This window comes from Spermophilus citellus (genome assembly GCF_964194105.1).
Source record: "Spermophilus citellus genome assembly, chromosome: 2".
NCBI classification, from domain to species: Eukaryota; Metazoa; Chordata; class Mammalia; order Rodentia; family Sciuridae; genus Spermophilus; species Spermophilus citellus.
Window position 1 is genome coordinate 8,557,634 of NC_138183.1, and position 13,377 is coordinate 8,571,010.

Genomic DNA, 13,377 nt, shown 5'->3' on the forward strand with positions numbered 1-13,377 from the left:
TGAGCTCACAGAGGCCAAAAGCTAGCCCACACTGTACAACTAATGAGTTGTGGGGCTAAGACGCCAACCCAGGTCAGATCTGTTTCATTCTCTGAGACCCTAAAGTGACCCTGCATTCATTTTAGTGCAGCAATCAACTCCCTAAAATTACATGCAAATGTATGTGTCCACAGTTTCTGGGGAAAAGTTCTTATGTGATATCATCAGATTCTCACAAGAATCCATGACCCAAAAAAGATGGAGAATGTCTCTGCTATAAGGAGAACTCCTTGAGGTCAAGACCCCAAAGAACCTGGCTGAGCTCTTCCATGCAGCTGTTCTATGAAGAAATCCCTAGGGACTCGGGCCCTGCTGGCAAGCAGATCAGGACACTGGCCACTGGGTTTCTGGCCTGGCCACAAGGAGCCTCAATCCCTGGCAACCTCCTTCCCATCAGCTGATCTGCACATTTTCCTTGTCTTCCCTCCTAAACATATGGACATCCTCTTGGTGCCACACACTATGCTAAAAGCTCTTCATCCACCATTTCATTTCATCTTGATAACAACTATGCAAGCAGAGGATGTCATTCTCAGTTACAGATTTGGAAACTGAGGCTCTGCAGGGGCAGTGACCTGCTTCCTTTTACTGGAGTCCTGTCCTCACATGGAAAGGCCCACCAGGAAGGGACACCAATGAGTTCATCTCGAAGAAAGCCACCCCAGTGGCTGACCGTCCTGGCCTCTGGGCAATGTTCAAACTAGAACTACCAGGGCTATGTCCAGGAACGGCCAAAGGGCCATCAGGAAGTCCATTTCCTGGAGCATTCTGCTTGAGAAAATGCAACTTCACTTCTGGCTCATTTCACCACTCAGCCTGAGCTGGACATAATGCAATTTGTTCACAGAACAAGCTGCATGGCCTTTGCCAAGCTGGCCTGGCATCTGCCTGCAAAGCAGATTGCATCAGAGCCCCAACAGCCTCTCCTACAGGAGCTCCATGGCTGGTCAGAGGAGGGGACTGAGTTGGCTCCCAGTCAAGTTGTTTTGTTGGGAAAACTATGAATCCACTGATAGTTTATGCACATCTGTTTTCTTAAGACTAAGCTCAGTTGAAAAGAAAAAGATTTTCAAATGAAAGAGAAAAGAAGCAAAAGGTTTGGAACTTGATTTTTCAAAACAAATGATGTGCAGCTTCTAGCCCAGCCGCATCTAGGCCTTTCTTAGCTCTTAATCATATCTCACCAAGGAATACCTCGGTCCACTCTAGACCTGATCTTCAGCCAATAAGCTGGTGTCTCTGTGAGGCTCCCACTATGCTCACATGGGTGCTGAGGCTGGAGAGGGATGGAAAAGCTGAATAGCAGTGATGCACAGGACCAGGCATTTCCAAGAGGGAAGGCCCAGCTGGAGCCATGGCCTCAAGGGAACATAGGCCCCAGCACCCAGAGGACCAATCATGCACATTATGCAACCTCTGGGCCACTGTCCTCATTTGAAACCAGAAAAACAAAACAGAAGAAGAAAAAATTGCCAACAGCATCATTTGGGGGTTTGGTTTATGCAACTGGAGTCATCACAACCAGAGCAAAAATTGTGCTCCATCATGTCAGTTTGGAATAGTATGGGGCCAGTTAATCTGGATTCAAAGAAGTCCAACTCCAAACTGTTTCCTGAGCACCTCATTCACTGGTCCTACTGAAGGTCTAGTACCTTTCTGCCCGACACTGGGCAAGGTAGCAGGCGGCAGGTGGGCATAGTGATGAGTAAGACGTGCATGGTACCTGTCCTATGAAACTCACAGACTGGCAAGGAAGCAGAGACAGATGGGTAAAGCACCACACAGAGAAGGACATGGTGCCATGAGGGAATGGATGATCGGGAGACCTCTGACAGGCTGGGGACCCAGGGGACAGGCTAAGATCTGAGAGTTAAACATGAAGGAGGAGCTCTGGGCTGACAGCAGAACACATAGGGCCCCTACAGGACAGAGACACGATGCATCGAGCAAGAGACACAGGCCAGCATGGTGAAGCCTGAAGAGGGAGGAATAGGAAGCAAGGCTGGAGGGTGGCAGAGGCTGGATCCCGATACCTGACCTCTCAGAGCACAACAGGGTGCTAGAACCTTAGCTTATATGGAATTGAAGCCCCTGGCATGACACAGACACAGGAAAGACATGTTCAGTTCTATCCACATTATGAACTGGGTTGTAATGGCGCGAGAGTGGGTGAACACAGGGGCCTGGAGGAAGGGTTTGGACCTGGGGCAAGGTGCCTCAAAGTGAACTCTGGTGGGGCTGCAGCATTTAGGGACAACAGACTGCCTCTGGACAGGCACACACAAGGGCGGTTGCTTACCTGGTTAAACCTCCGGGTGAAGGCCACGACGTTGGGGGCCAGACTGTGTTTCTCCTTCTTACTCCATCCACAGCTGGCTAGTTCCTAGAAAGCAGAGAGTCCATTTCAACAGGGATTCTACTTGGGATGCAAAACCCACCACATCAAGTGAGACGGAGCGGGGAGCTGAAGACCTGGCTACTCTCACCTTCACCAGGTCGGGGAGGAAGGCGGGATCTGTGGGAGAAGGTGTCTGCAGGTGCTGCCAAAGGTGAGGAGGAGATGCAGAATACTTTCCTCCCATAACTTTGGCCACATTTCCCAAGATTTCTACATCAAAATATTCTCTTTTTATGTTTTTAGTAGTGCATTGTAGTTATGCATAATAGTGGGGTTCACTGTGACATATTCATACATGCAAATAACATAGTTGCTTCATTTCATTCCCTAGTACCCACCTTTCCCTCTCCTCATGTGGTCTCCTTCCTCTAGACTACTGGTCTTCCTTATATTTATTTACTTTTTAAAAATTGGTATGTTATATATAAAAAGTAGGAGGGCTCAGGTTGTGGCTCAGATGTAGAGTGTTCACCTAGCACGCATGAGGCACTGGGTTCGATCCTCAACACCACATAAAAATAAAATATTGTGTCCATCTATAACTAAAAAACAAATATTTTAAAAAGTAGGATTCATTGTGATGTATTCATACATGCATAGAACATAATTTAGTCAATTTCATTTTGCAGTTCCTCTGATACTTGCATTCTAAAATTTATAGCAACACAGTTCACAATAGCCAAGGTATGGAACCAGCCTAGATGCCCCTCAAAGGATGAATGGATAAAGAAAATGTGGTATATATACACAGTGGAGTATTACTCAGCCATAAAGAAGGATAAAATTATGTCATTTGCTGGTAAATGGATGGAACTGCAGAGCATCAGGCTAAGTGAAACACGCCAGATGAAGAAGCCAAGAGTTGAATGTTTTCTCTCATATGTGGCTTCTCTGGGGCCAAAAGTCCTTTTTTAGTGGGGACACAAACATTTTAACTAGCAGGACTCCTCCTGATGTAGAGTGAACCCAGAGCCCCAGGTGACTTAAAACTGAAATCCAGCTGAGGGCTCACAGATTTCATTGACCACATGACAGCCTCCAATCCTGAGTCAGGAGAAATCCTAGTCCAGGCCCAGCACCACCAGAAGAGCTTCCAGGACTATAGGGGCTTCCTTCCTGAAGTTGGCCCCTCCCATTGTATATGACCAAAGGGACAGAGGGGAAGGTTCCCTTTAGTGTCTTGTTCAGGGGCCTTGTTTCTGCTTTTCCAGCAGGTTTGGCACATGATTTGAAGAAATAGATTAGCTACATTTTATCTATCAGTAAGGCTGGTTCCTACCTGGAGATAAAAGAAGTAATCTAATGGGGGCTTTAAAAAGCACCAAGGTAAAGCCACTATCCAAAGACCATTCCCAACTTGTGCCTGCCAGAAAACAGAAGAAATGTAGATGCTAGAATTCTCTATCCTGAGTTCTAAGACTTCCTGTTAATTCATAATAGGCTCAATATTATTAGTATCTTGTTTTTTCCAGCTGCACAGCTGGAACTTTCTAAAGATTTTTAGTGAGAGTCAGTTATCCACCAGCTGGGACAGAGGCAGATCAGGAAGTCAGGGCAGTAATGGGAATGGCCATAAAGAAAACCATCGGCTGGGCAATTATGCCTGAGGTGTGGTGCTCATCAAACATATCTCAGGGCCCACAGGTAAGCCACAGATAGGAGCCTGTGGAAACTGGCCAGAGTCACTGGGCAGCTCTGGCAACAAGATGGACAAGCCAGGCACGGGAACACATGGGAACCAACCAGGAGGAGCTATCACACACCTCCTCACGGCTGCCTCGCATGTATCATGGCCTTCACAGAAACCCCCACAAGAGAACACGACCAACCCAGACCCTGTCAAGTCCTCACACTGCCCCCTCCCAGGCTAGACCCCAGGTAAGAGTAATGACAATGATATTAACTATGCTACCGCTTAGCAAGAATCCCCTATGTGGCAGGTGCTGGACCAGGCACATCACCTATGTTTTCCACGTGATTCTTACCACATTCATTTTAACAAATGGGGGAAAAGGGCTCAGACTTCATGTACACCGTGAGTCCACTTCTCAAAATCAGATGTCTGTCTCTTGGAGATGTACGATTTACCTCTGTTATTTCCTTGTTCTGAACTGTGTATTTGACCTGCCTCTGTTGCATTTACCCACACCATTAAACACACCTGAATTGTTTTCAGGTACATGTTCACACTCATTTAGTTTATCAGGACACAGGCCTCTCTCTCCTGTGGATTCCAAAGCCAGTGCTGGAAAGTATGGGTCATGCTCATCAAATATAAAACCCAGCTCCCTACACGGGGTTCAAGTCTGTGGTGTGGTTGTTGCCCAATTTCTGACTGAGAGTGGCCCTCCATATTTTCCCGAAAATTTTAATAAACAGCAGAAGTTGTGCGTGCATGTGTGTGCGTGCGTGTGTGTGTGTGTACACACTTAATTCAGAGTCTGTGAACTTATTTCTGTACCATGACAACTTAGAAAGACACCTGTCGACCAGTTAGACCCAAGTCAGATTCTTGCTGTGCATACCCCAGGAGCATGATGCTTATTTTCTTAGAACTTTCATGTTCTCACCTATGGATTCCAAAGCCAATGCTGGAAAGGATGAACTATGCTAACTAAATATAAAGGTCGCCTCCCCTTCGCAGGGCACACTGCCACAAAACAGCAAGGGCAGCGTTCAGCCTTCGCCCAGCCCACAAGCACCACTGTCTTTATTAACAAGATCTATTATTATTTCTCTGCCTTTGTCACACAGGCAGGAGCCAAGCAGGAACTTTATCCACCGGAGTTTAATGATTTGGAATTTCTAAGACCCTGATTCAAACATGGCCATTTTCCAAGGATTCCCTGAGGAGCCTGGTGCTCTAAAGACTGGAGACATCTACAATTAAAACCTCAGCAGCATGAAGCATTGTGCTGAGAGGTACTGGGGCAAAGGTCTCGGGGCTCAAAGGCCCTGTTCTGGATCCCAGCCCCGCTGCTTGTTTCCTGGGCTTCACTTTCATCATTGATGAAATGAGGATGCTTAACCCCAGGACTGTAGTGGCTGAGGAAGGTGGTGGCAGGTGGGCATAGAGCCAGGCTGGCCATGGACGCTCACACAGTGTTGGTTGAATGAATGAGGTCTGAGTGGTCCTCCATGTTGAAACCTCCCAAACGCAGTGCAGAAAGACTGATCAAGATGTCCGAAGAAATGAGACCATTCTATCTGCACTAACACAAGTTCTGGCCCAAACTTGTTGGCACTATTCCTCTCTGTGTTTGGCCTTATAGGATTACAAGAGATTCCATCTGTGTGAAGTGGGTCTGGAAAATGTGAAGTAATAGAACAAAACTCTTCCAGTCACTAATGCCTAAAAAAGGTTCATGCTATGGAACTAATGGTACCTATGGTGAGCTGAGGCTGGGAAGGCCCTGGGCTCTGCATCCTGGTGAGCAGGAGCTGCCCCAGGCCCAAGCACTTTCCTTCCTGGGGGCACAGTCCCACCCACCTGGGCTGCCCTGCCTCAGAGTTCTGGGCCCTGGCTGCCAGGCTTCTGAGATCTCTCCTCCATCACACAATGTTCCCCAGGTTCACCAGGGAAAACAGAATCTATGAGAAGAAAATTTCCTGCTACTAAACTTAACGATTTTCCCAGCCTCACTCTGGCTTCCCTCCTAGGACCCACCCCTCCCCCATCCCAGAGGCCCTGTCCATGTCTTTGACCTCCTCCTCTCCAGCGCCCCCTTCCCACGGGCATCTTAGTGATCATCAGCTTCTCCCAGAAGCCACAGGAAAACAGCCTCCCAGGCGCCTCTCTCCTCCAGCTCCTGCTCGCTCTTCTCCTCCAGGGGAAAATTCCTCACACCCTCTTCCCTCTCCCACCCACCTCTCTACCCCTGCTCATCTGAATGTGCTCTTAACCGAGGACAACTTCCTGACTGGAAAACCACAGCCCCTACTCAGGCCCCTCTAGCCCCTCTGTGCCCTCTGCCGGGTGCTGGCCCTGCCCTTGCACCCCATGTTCTTCTGCTCATCTTCCTACTTCAAGCCCCCACCTGGGTCTGTCCAGGCTCACTGTCTACATTTCACCCTGAAGGTCACAGAAATACCCTGGCTTCAGCCATGTGTCTCTGTACCCCAGGTTGCCACCCTGAGTGCCAGGCTAGGCTACCCAGCTACCTGCTGGCCACACCGCAGCACCCCACACTGCAGCACCCCACACTGCAAAACTAGCAGGCTCAGAACAAAAGGTTATCAATGCAGTTGCCTTAAATAAAAACTCAAACATGAGATTCATATAAACATTCAAAGGCAAACGCATATCAGAAGTCAAGAAGGAAAAATCCCTAACTGGCACAAAAATAGCCCCATCTTAATAGCCCCACCCGTGCTCATTCCTAGGTGACAACAGGCATCAACACTGGTCTCTGCTGATCCTGCAAAGCTTCTCCAGCCATGGGACAGGAGGCTTGCCCACCAGCAGTCAGCTCCCTCCAAGAAGGAGTGTCACCTCTCTGCTTAGTGGTCAGGGAGTCAGAAGCCTTGATGTGGCTGAGGAGGGCCTGACCCTGACGGTGTCTGAAGCCAGTGAGGTCATCCCTGGAAGAGGTGGCCTGGGGAGTGGTGGCACATCCATAGGAAGCTGGCACCAGCCCAGGGTCCCTCCAATGTGGGCTTAATTCTGACCACAGCTTCTCCAAAGCACATTCGTTGACCGTGTCCACACGGAAACCGCATCACATTCAAGAAGAGTCTCTAAATCAGACCTCTGACCACCACCAGCTGGCACCAGCCAATGACACCACGTCACCATTGTGCCTCACAGCAACTTTTCCCTTCCTCTTCCTTCCCACCCTCTGGCAGGGGAAAAACAAAAACGTAAGATCAACTTATGAACAATCTTCAGAAGAACTGGTGGGACGATGACAGTCAAAGGAGCTCTAAAAACACCCAGGACAAGGTGGCCACTGAGGCAGTGGGGGACAGAGCCAACCGGGGGTGTCTGACCGAGAAGCAGGCCAGCCTCTGGGGACAGGGCTCACAACAGGCTCAGGTCAGGAAAGCTTCAGGGGCTGATGTGTCCCTCAGGGATGTGCAGGCCTTATCCCAAGGCAGTCATCATAGCACAGCGACCTGTTGCCCACACCCCCTGCTGTGGAAGAGAGGGAGGAGCATGAGCTGCTGAGGAAGCCTCCCGCTGGGCCCTGGCAGAGGCTGGCTCTGGGCTCAGGAGGGAGCACTAAGGGCACCAAGGTCACAGAAAGAACCCGGCGAGCATGGCTGAGGAGTCAGTCAGACCTGGGACAAACTCCTGGGTTCAGTCAGTTTTTTTGCTGCTGTGACCAAAAGATCTGACAAGAACAATTTTAGACAAGTAAAAGTTTATTTGATGCTCATGGTTTCAGAGGTCTCGGTCCAGAGATGGGGACTCCATTGCTCTGTGCCCAAGGTGAGGCAGAACATCATGACAGAAGGGTGTGGCAGAGGAAAGCAGCTCAGGACACGGCAGTCAGGAAACAGAGAGCTCTGCTCACCAGGGATAAAATATAAACCCAAAGGCACGCCCCCAGTGACCACCTCCTCCAGTCGCGACCCAACTGCCTATAGTTACCATCAGTTAACACATATTGGTAGATTAATGCACGGATCAGGTTACGACTCTCATAATCTAATCACTCACCTCTGAAAGCTCTTGCACTGTCCCCCATGTGAGCTTTTGGGGGACACCTCATAGCTAAACCATAATACCATGGCTGGGTGACCTGGGGCCATGAGTTTGCTCCTGTGAAAAAGTGGCACTGATAGCAGTGCTGCCGCCTAGGGATTCAAAAGGGTTAGATGAGCTGACATTTGTAAAGTGCCCACAACAATGGCTGACACCTCATAAGCACTTTTAATGTGCTTGTTAATAAAATAGTGCTCACGGGAAAAGGCATCACTTAGCAGGTGGGAGCAGGGCCAAAAATCCAGGCCAGGAGAGCCTGGAGGTAGGAGAAGGCACCAGGCTCCAAAGCCTGGGGTGAGGGCCCAAGCCAGCCAGTGGCCGCACGTGTGAGATATGAGCACCTACTATATGCCAGGAACTGCAGGAGACACTTCTCACACATCATGTAGGTTCATCCTCACAAACCCTGGTGGTAGTTCTCCCATTTCCAAACAAAATAATAAGGAACAAGCAAATGATTCGATTTTTCCAGGCCACAGAGGCCACTGACAGTAGGGATGGTGGGAGCCATCTTCACCCAAGCCAGGACAAAGCTGTGGTCGCCATTTGGGCTCTAACCAGTGCCACCCCAGAGGAGAGCTGGGTGGCACAAGGGCCAGACAAGGGCTTCTGAGGGGTCCCACCAGGTCAGAAAAGGGTATGATGCCTCTGGCTGCACAGGCAGGAACAGAAGACAAAAGGATGGTAGGATTCAGAGAAAAGATGCCCACCAAGCTCCCGGGAGCCTCCCCAGAGCAGAGACTCGGGGAAAACACAGTCGATACACAGCAATGCCAAGCAGCCCACGGACTCCAGGTAAGTACGGAGCCATTACCACTGAGTCTACACACAAACAACAACACACCAGTACTACTGCCATCTGATGGATGAGGCTCTGAGCTCAGAGAGACTTGTCACTTGTTTCTAAGGACACACAGCTAGAGCTGCTGGAACTGAGATCCAAACCCTGGTCTGATTCCAGAATCCAAGCTTGGCCGCCAAACAGCTACAGGAAATAAAGGGGCTTCCTGGGTCCTTTCAGACAATAAATGTGCCAGTTTATGGATGCGCTACTTGGGAGGAACACTTGTCTGGCCCTTTTCAGCAGCCCCATCCACTGGGGGACATCCAAGGCCACTGGCTGTCCTGTGGGTAAAATCTGAAGTTCTAGCAGATCCTAATAATTATTAACAAAACATGAGTGCTTTTATTAGTATGTATTTCACTGTCAGCACAATTAAATATCCTGTTATGCTATCCACCCTCAATGAGAACATAAATCAAAAATGTGAGAGAGCAAATGTAGTTAGCCTGTGAATAAAAACAGGTTTCAAGAGGGAGAAATGGCTTCTGCCCATCATCTATCCTGTGATAAACCCAAACCACTGCTGTATTAAGTTCAAAATAGGTGACAAGTTCAAATGACACATGATCTACACATTTCCTAAGGTCACTCCTGAGAGCCCTCTGACAAAGTCCACAAATGAAAACAAATCCAAAATAGCAATGAGAATAGCAGCAGAGGGATGTTACCCTCCAATGAGATTTCAATACTGTTCTGGGGATCAGCCTGGTTTCTGACTAACTGGAAGCAGAAAGTCTCAAGCTGGAAAAAGTCATGAGGGAGATATAGAGGTGGTGAAGTCAGCTGCCCAGGGCACTCAGAGAAGCAGAGGGCAGGGGCCAAAAGCCAGCGAGGTCAGCCTGCCCACCCCCAGGAGAAACCAAGGTGAGGGAACTGCAGGCTCCCCTCCTATTGGCATTAGAAGGGCTGTACCCTGTAAGCCTGTCCCACAGTGTGGGCATATTGCTGTGTCCTACCTCAGTCACTCAAGAGGAAGGCCAGGAGGGTCAGATCACGAACAATGACAAGCTGCCGGGAATGAGTTTAACAGCACAATGAGAGGAAAGACCCAGATAACAGAAAAATTAAGCTTAGAAAGAAAAAATAATTAAAAAATGAAAACACTAAAACACATACATACTCTTCTTTTTTTGGTATCAGGTATTTAAACACAGAGGTGTTCAACCACTGAGCCACATCCCCAGCTGATATTTTTTTAATTTTATTTTTAATATTTATTTTTTAGGTGTAGATGGACACAACATAATGCCTTTATTTTTATGTGGTGCTGAGGATCGAACCCGGGTCCTACCCGTGCTAGGCGAGCGCTCTACTGCTGAGCCACTAATCCCAGCCCCCCAGCTGAGTTTTTATCTTGAGATGGGGGTCTCACTAAGTTGCTTAGGGCCTTGCTAAATTGCTGAGGTTGGTTTTGAACTTGTGATACTCCTGCTCAGCCTCCTGAGCTGCTGGGGTTACAGGCATGCACTATGGCATCTGACACACACACACAATTTCTATTGCACTTTGTTACTATGAGAAAATGAGAAGTGATGGACTAAAAAAAAATTTTGCAAAGCACATATCTAATAAAAAGATATGAAATACATGTATGAAGATGTGAATTTGGTGTCAAAGTATCTTATATACAAACAGAGATATGATAAATTGTGGTATAAAAGTGTATTAAGAATTGTAATGCAAAAAAAAGATATATATATATATATATATATAAAATATATAAAGAACAGCTATAACTCAATGATAGGAAAACAAACAGCCCAGTTTCGGGGGTTTTGTTTTTTTTTGAAAACGTGGACAAAAGCTTTGTTCAGATCCTTTATGAAAGAGAATGCAGAGGGCGAGTAAGCCATGGAATGATGTTAGCAGCATTAGCCCCAGGAAAAAGCAAGTCAAAGCTGCAAGATGCCACCCACACCTATTGCCACAACCTAGAAAAGACACCAGCTGACCTGCCAAGGCTGCAAAGGATGCAGCACAGCTGACCTCTCATCTGTCACCCTGGGCATGCAAACTGGCACTGCCATCTGGAAAAGCAGTGTGGCTGTCTCTTATAAGTTAAGCACACACCTACCCTGGGACCTAGCGATCCCACTGGTAGATGTTCACACAATGCAAACCTATGTCCATATAAAACTGTGTGTGCTTGTTTATGGCAGCTTTATTTCTATTTCCCAAATTGGAAACAACCCAGATGTCCATCAGTTGGTGAGGGAATAGGGGAACTACGGCACACCCACACAGCTGAGTACTACTCGGCCATGAAAAATGGAATTAGTATTGCACGTGCTAAAAAAGATGCTTCACTTTCTGCCAAAGGAAAGAAACCAGACACTGAAGTGTTGTATGATTTCATTTACACAACATTCTCAAAAAGGTAAAAACTACAGGAACAAAAATTAGATTAATGGCTGCCAAAGACAGGGTCAGAGGTAAACCAATCTCAAAGGGCAAGAGAAAACTGTGGGAGTAACAACAAGCTCTCATCTGGACAGTGGTGACTGCGGGAGAGCACACGTTCTTCAAAACCCACCAAACTGTTCACTAAAAAGTCTGATTCCTACCTGATATAATTAAACCTCAATAAACATGACTTTAAAAGAAAAGGAATTTGCAAGGTGAGTCCCATGCTGACAACTATGCAAAAAGACCTAAGAACTACTAGTCAACCTGGGGAAGGACAAGGTTCCTGGAGTAAGACTCTGGAGAAAGCAGCAGCCATTAAAGATATGTCGGAAATGAAATTACGATAGAAAGCTTGGGAAAGCTTGAGGACTCAGTGAAGAGGAAAGGCGAGAGAGAAAAGGTGATAATAATCTCCAAGAATGCCAAAAAACAAGAATTTCTGCTTGTGTCTATTTAAATTTTGAATGTATTTAAATACTACATATTTATTTAAACACATACTTTATATAAATCCAAGTAGCATAATATGCTAAATATTATGTATTTTAATACTCATCTACATTTACATATTACATACATATATGTGTGTAATATACTCTGTTTCAAGCAACTGATGGATCAAAGAGAATACAGTACAGTGCTGAACGGGAGGCCTGGTCCCTAGCATGGCCCAGGGTCCTTAGAGAATGAAATACAGCCCTGGCACACAACTTGGCTTGTCACTGAGTAGGACCTACACAGCCATAAAGACAACGAGTGCTGTTGGTTGGCTTTCCACTTTTAGGTCCACCTAAGGAATCTGTGGTTGCTCTGGGGAATGTCAGAATGTGCAGTTCACTAGCTTGACAATGGGGACGTGCAGCTAAGGCAAGGGACTTAAAGAGGGGAGGGAAACACAGGGAGCAAGCAGCCTAGAGACTGCAGGAAGAGAGGTTTCAGAGCACCAAACAGAATCCCAAATAACCTGGAGGAAAACCCTTTAAAGAGGTTGCCTCTGGGAAGGGCCAGGGCGAGGGATGGAGGCTTTAAAAAAAAATCTACACACTCTACTATTTGATTATCATGTGCAGGACTGCTTTGAAAAAACTTTTAGTAGATAACATATTACACATAATAAGCCTTCCAAATTAAGTTTTAACAGTTAGTAAATATTCCAAATATACAAAATTTTTATAAAATCATAACCTGCTTATGATCTGTCATTGTCAACGGTTATAAATATAGTCCATTCTCACATGACCACTAGATGCTCTATACCTTTCAGTGGAGGAATCATGAGTCCTCCAGAGAGAGTCACTAGGATGGGACAAGGGCACTCAGGACCCATGGTGTGCACAGAAGGCAGGGCTGGCTGAGGGTTCAGGAAGGCTCCCTGGAGGTGGGTGACTGCCGGGAGCGGCACTAACCCTTCCTGGAACAAAAGTAACTGCTGTGAAACACAGAAGGAAAGGGAAGAGGACTGAAGAGAAGGGGAAGGAGGCAAGGAGGGAGGAAGAATGAAAGGGAGGAAGAAGGGGGCCAGCCACGTGCCAGGCCCTGCACCGGCGAGGTCCCAGACCTTGAGGAGCTTGGAGTCTGCTCAGGGGGCAGCAGACAGGAAGGCAGAGAAGGACAAATGCACTTTCCTGCCTGTTCCCTAAGGCTGACATCCCAAGACTGTTCTAGCTCTACACCTCCTGCGTGGCCATCAGTGGGCTGTGTCTCTGGCTCTTTCCTGGGCGATGATGATGGTAGTGGTGGTGGTGGAAAAGAAAGGGTGAGAAGGAAGGATGAGGGAGGAGGGAGGAGGGAAGAGGGGAAGAAGGAGCAGCAGTGACTGATGGCTTGCGGAGCACTTCTGCATTCACCTGGTTTCCCAAGTTCAAGTGGATCTTAGGAAATAACAGCAATGAGCACAACAAAGATGCTCTCACATTCATACACTCACCTTCTACAGGCTGGGGAGAGGAGTTTGTCAAATAATGATAAATTATTCAAACAGAC

At 47.5% G+C, this 13,377-nt stretch overlaps 1 protein-coding gene across 6 annotated transcripts in view; it reads right to left on the minus strand.

Annotated features, from left to right (window-relative positions):
• The window catches only part of RALGPS1 (Ral GEF with PH domain and SH3 binding motif 1), a 271,882-nt gene that overhangs the window by 158,117 nt on the left and 100,388 nt on the right, over positions 1-13,377 (minus strand). For all 6 annotated transcript variants that reach the window (XM_081281958.1, XM_081281959.1, XM_081281955.1 and 3 more), the window contains one exon: positions 2,339-2,422. In XM_081281958.1, the coding sequence (XP_081138084.1) occupies positions 2,339-2,422 (84 nt within the window). The remainder of the gene's footprint in view (positions 1-2,338; positions 2,423-13,377) is intronic.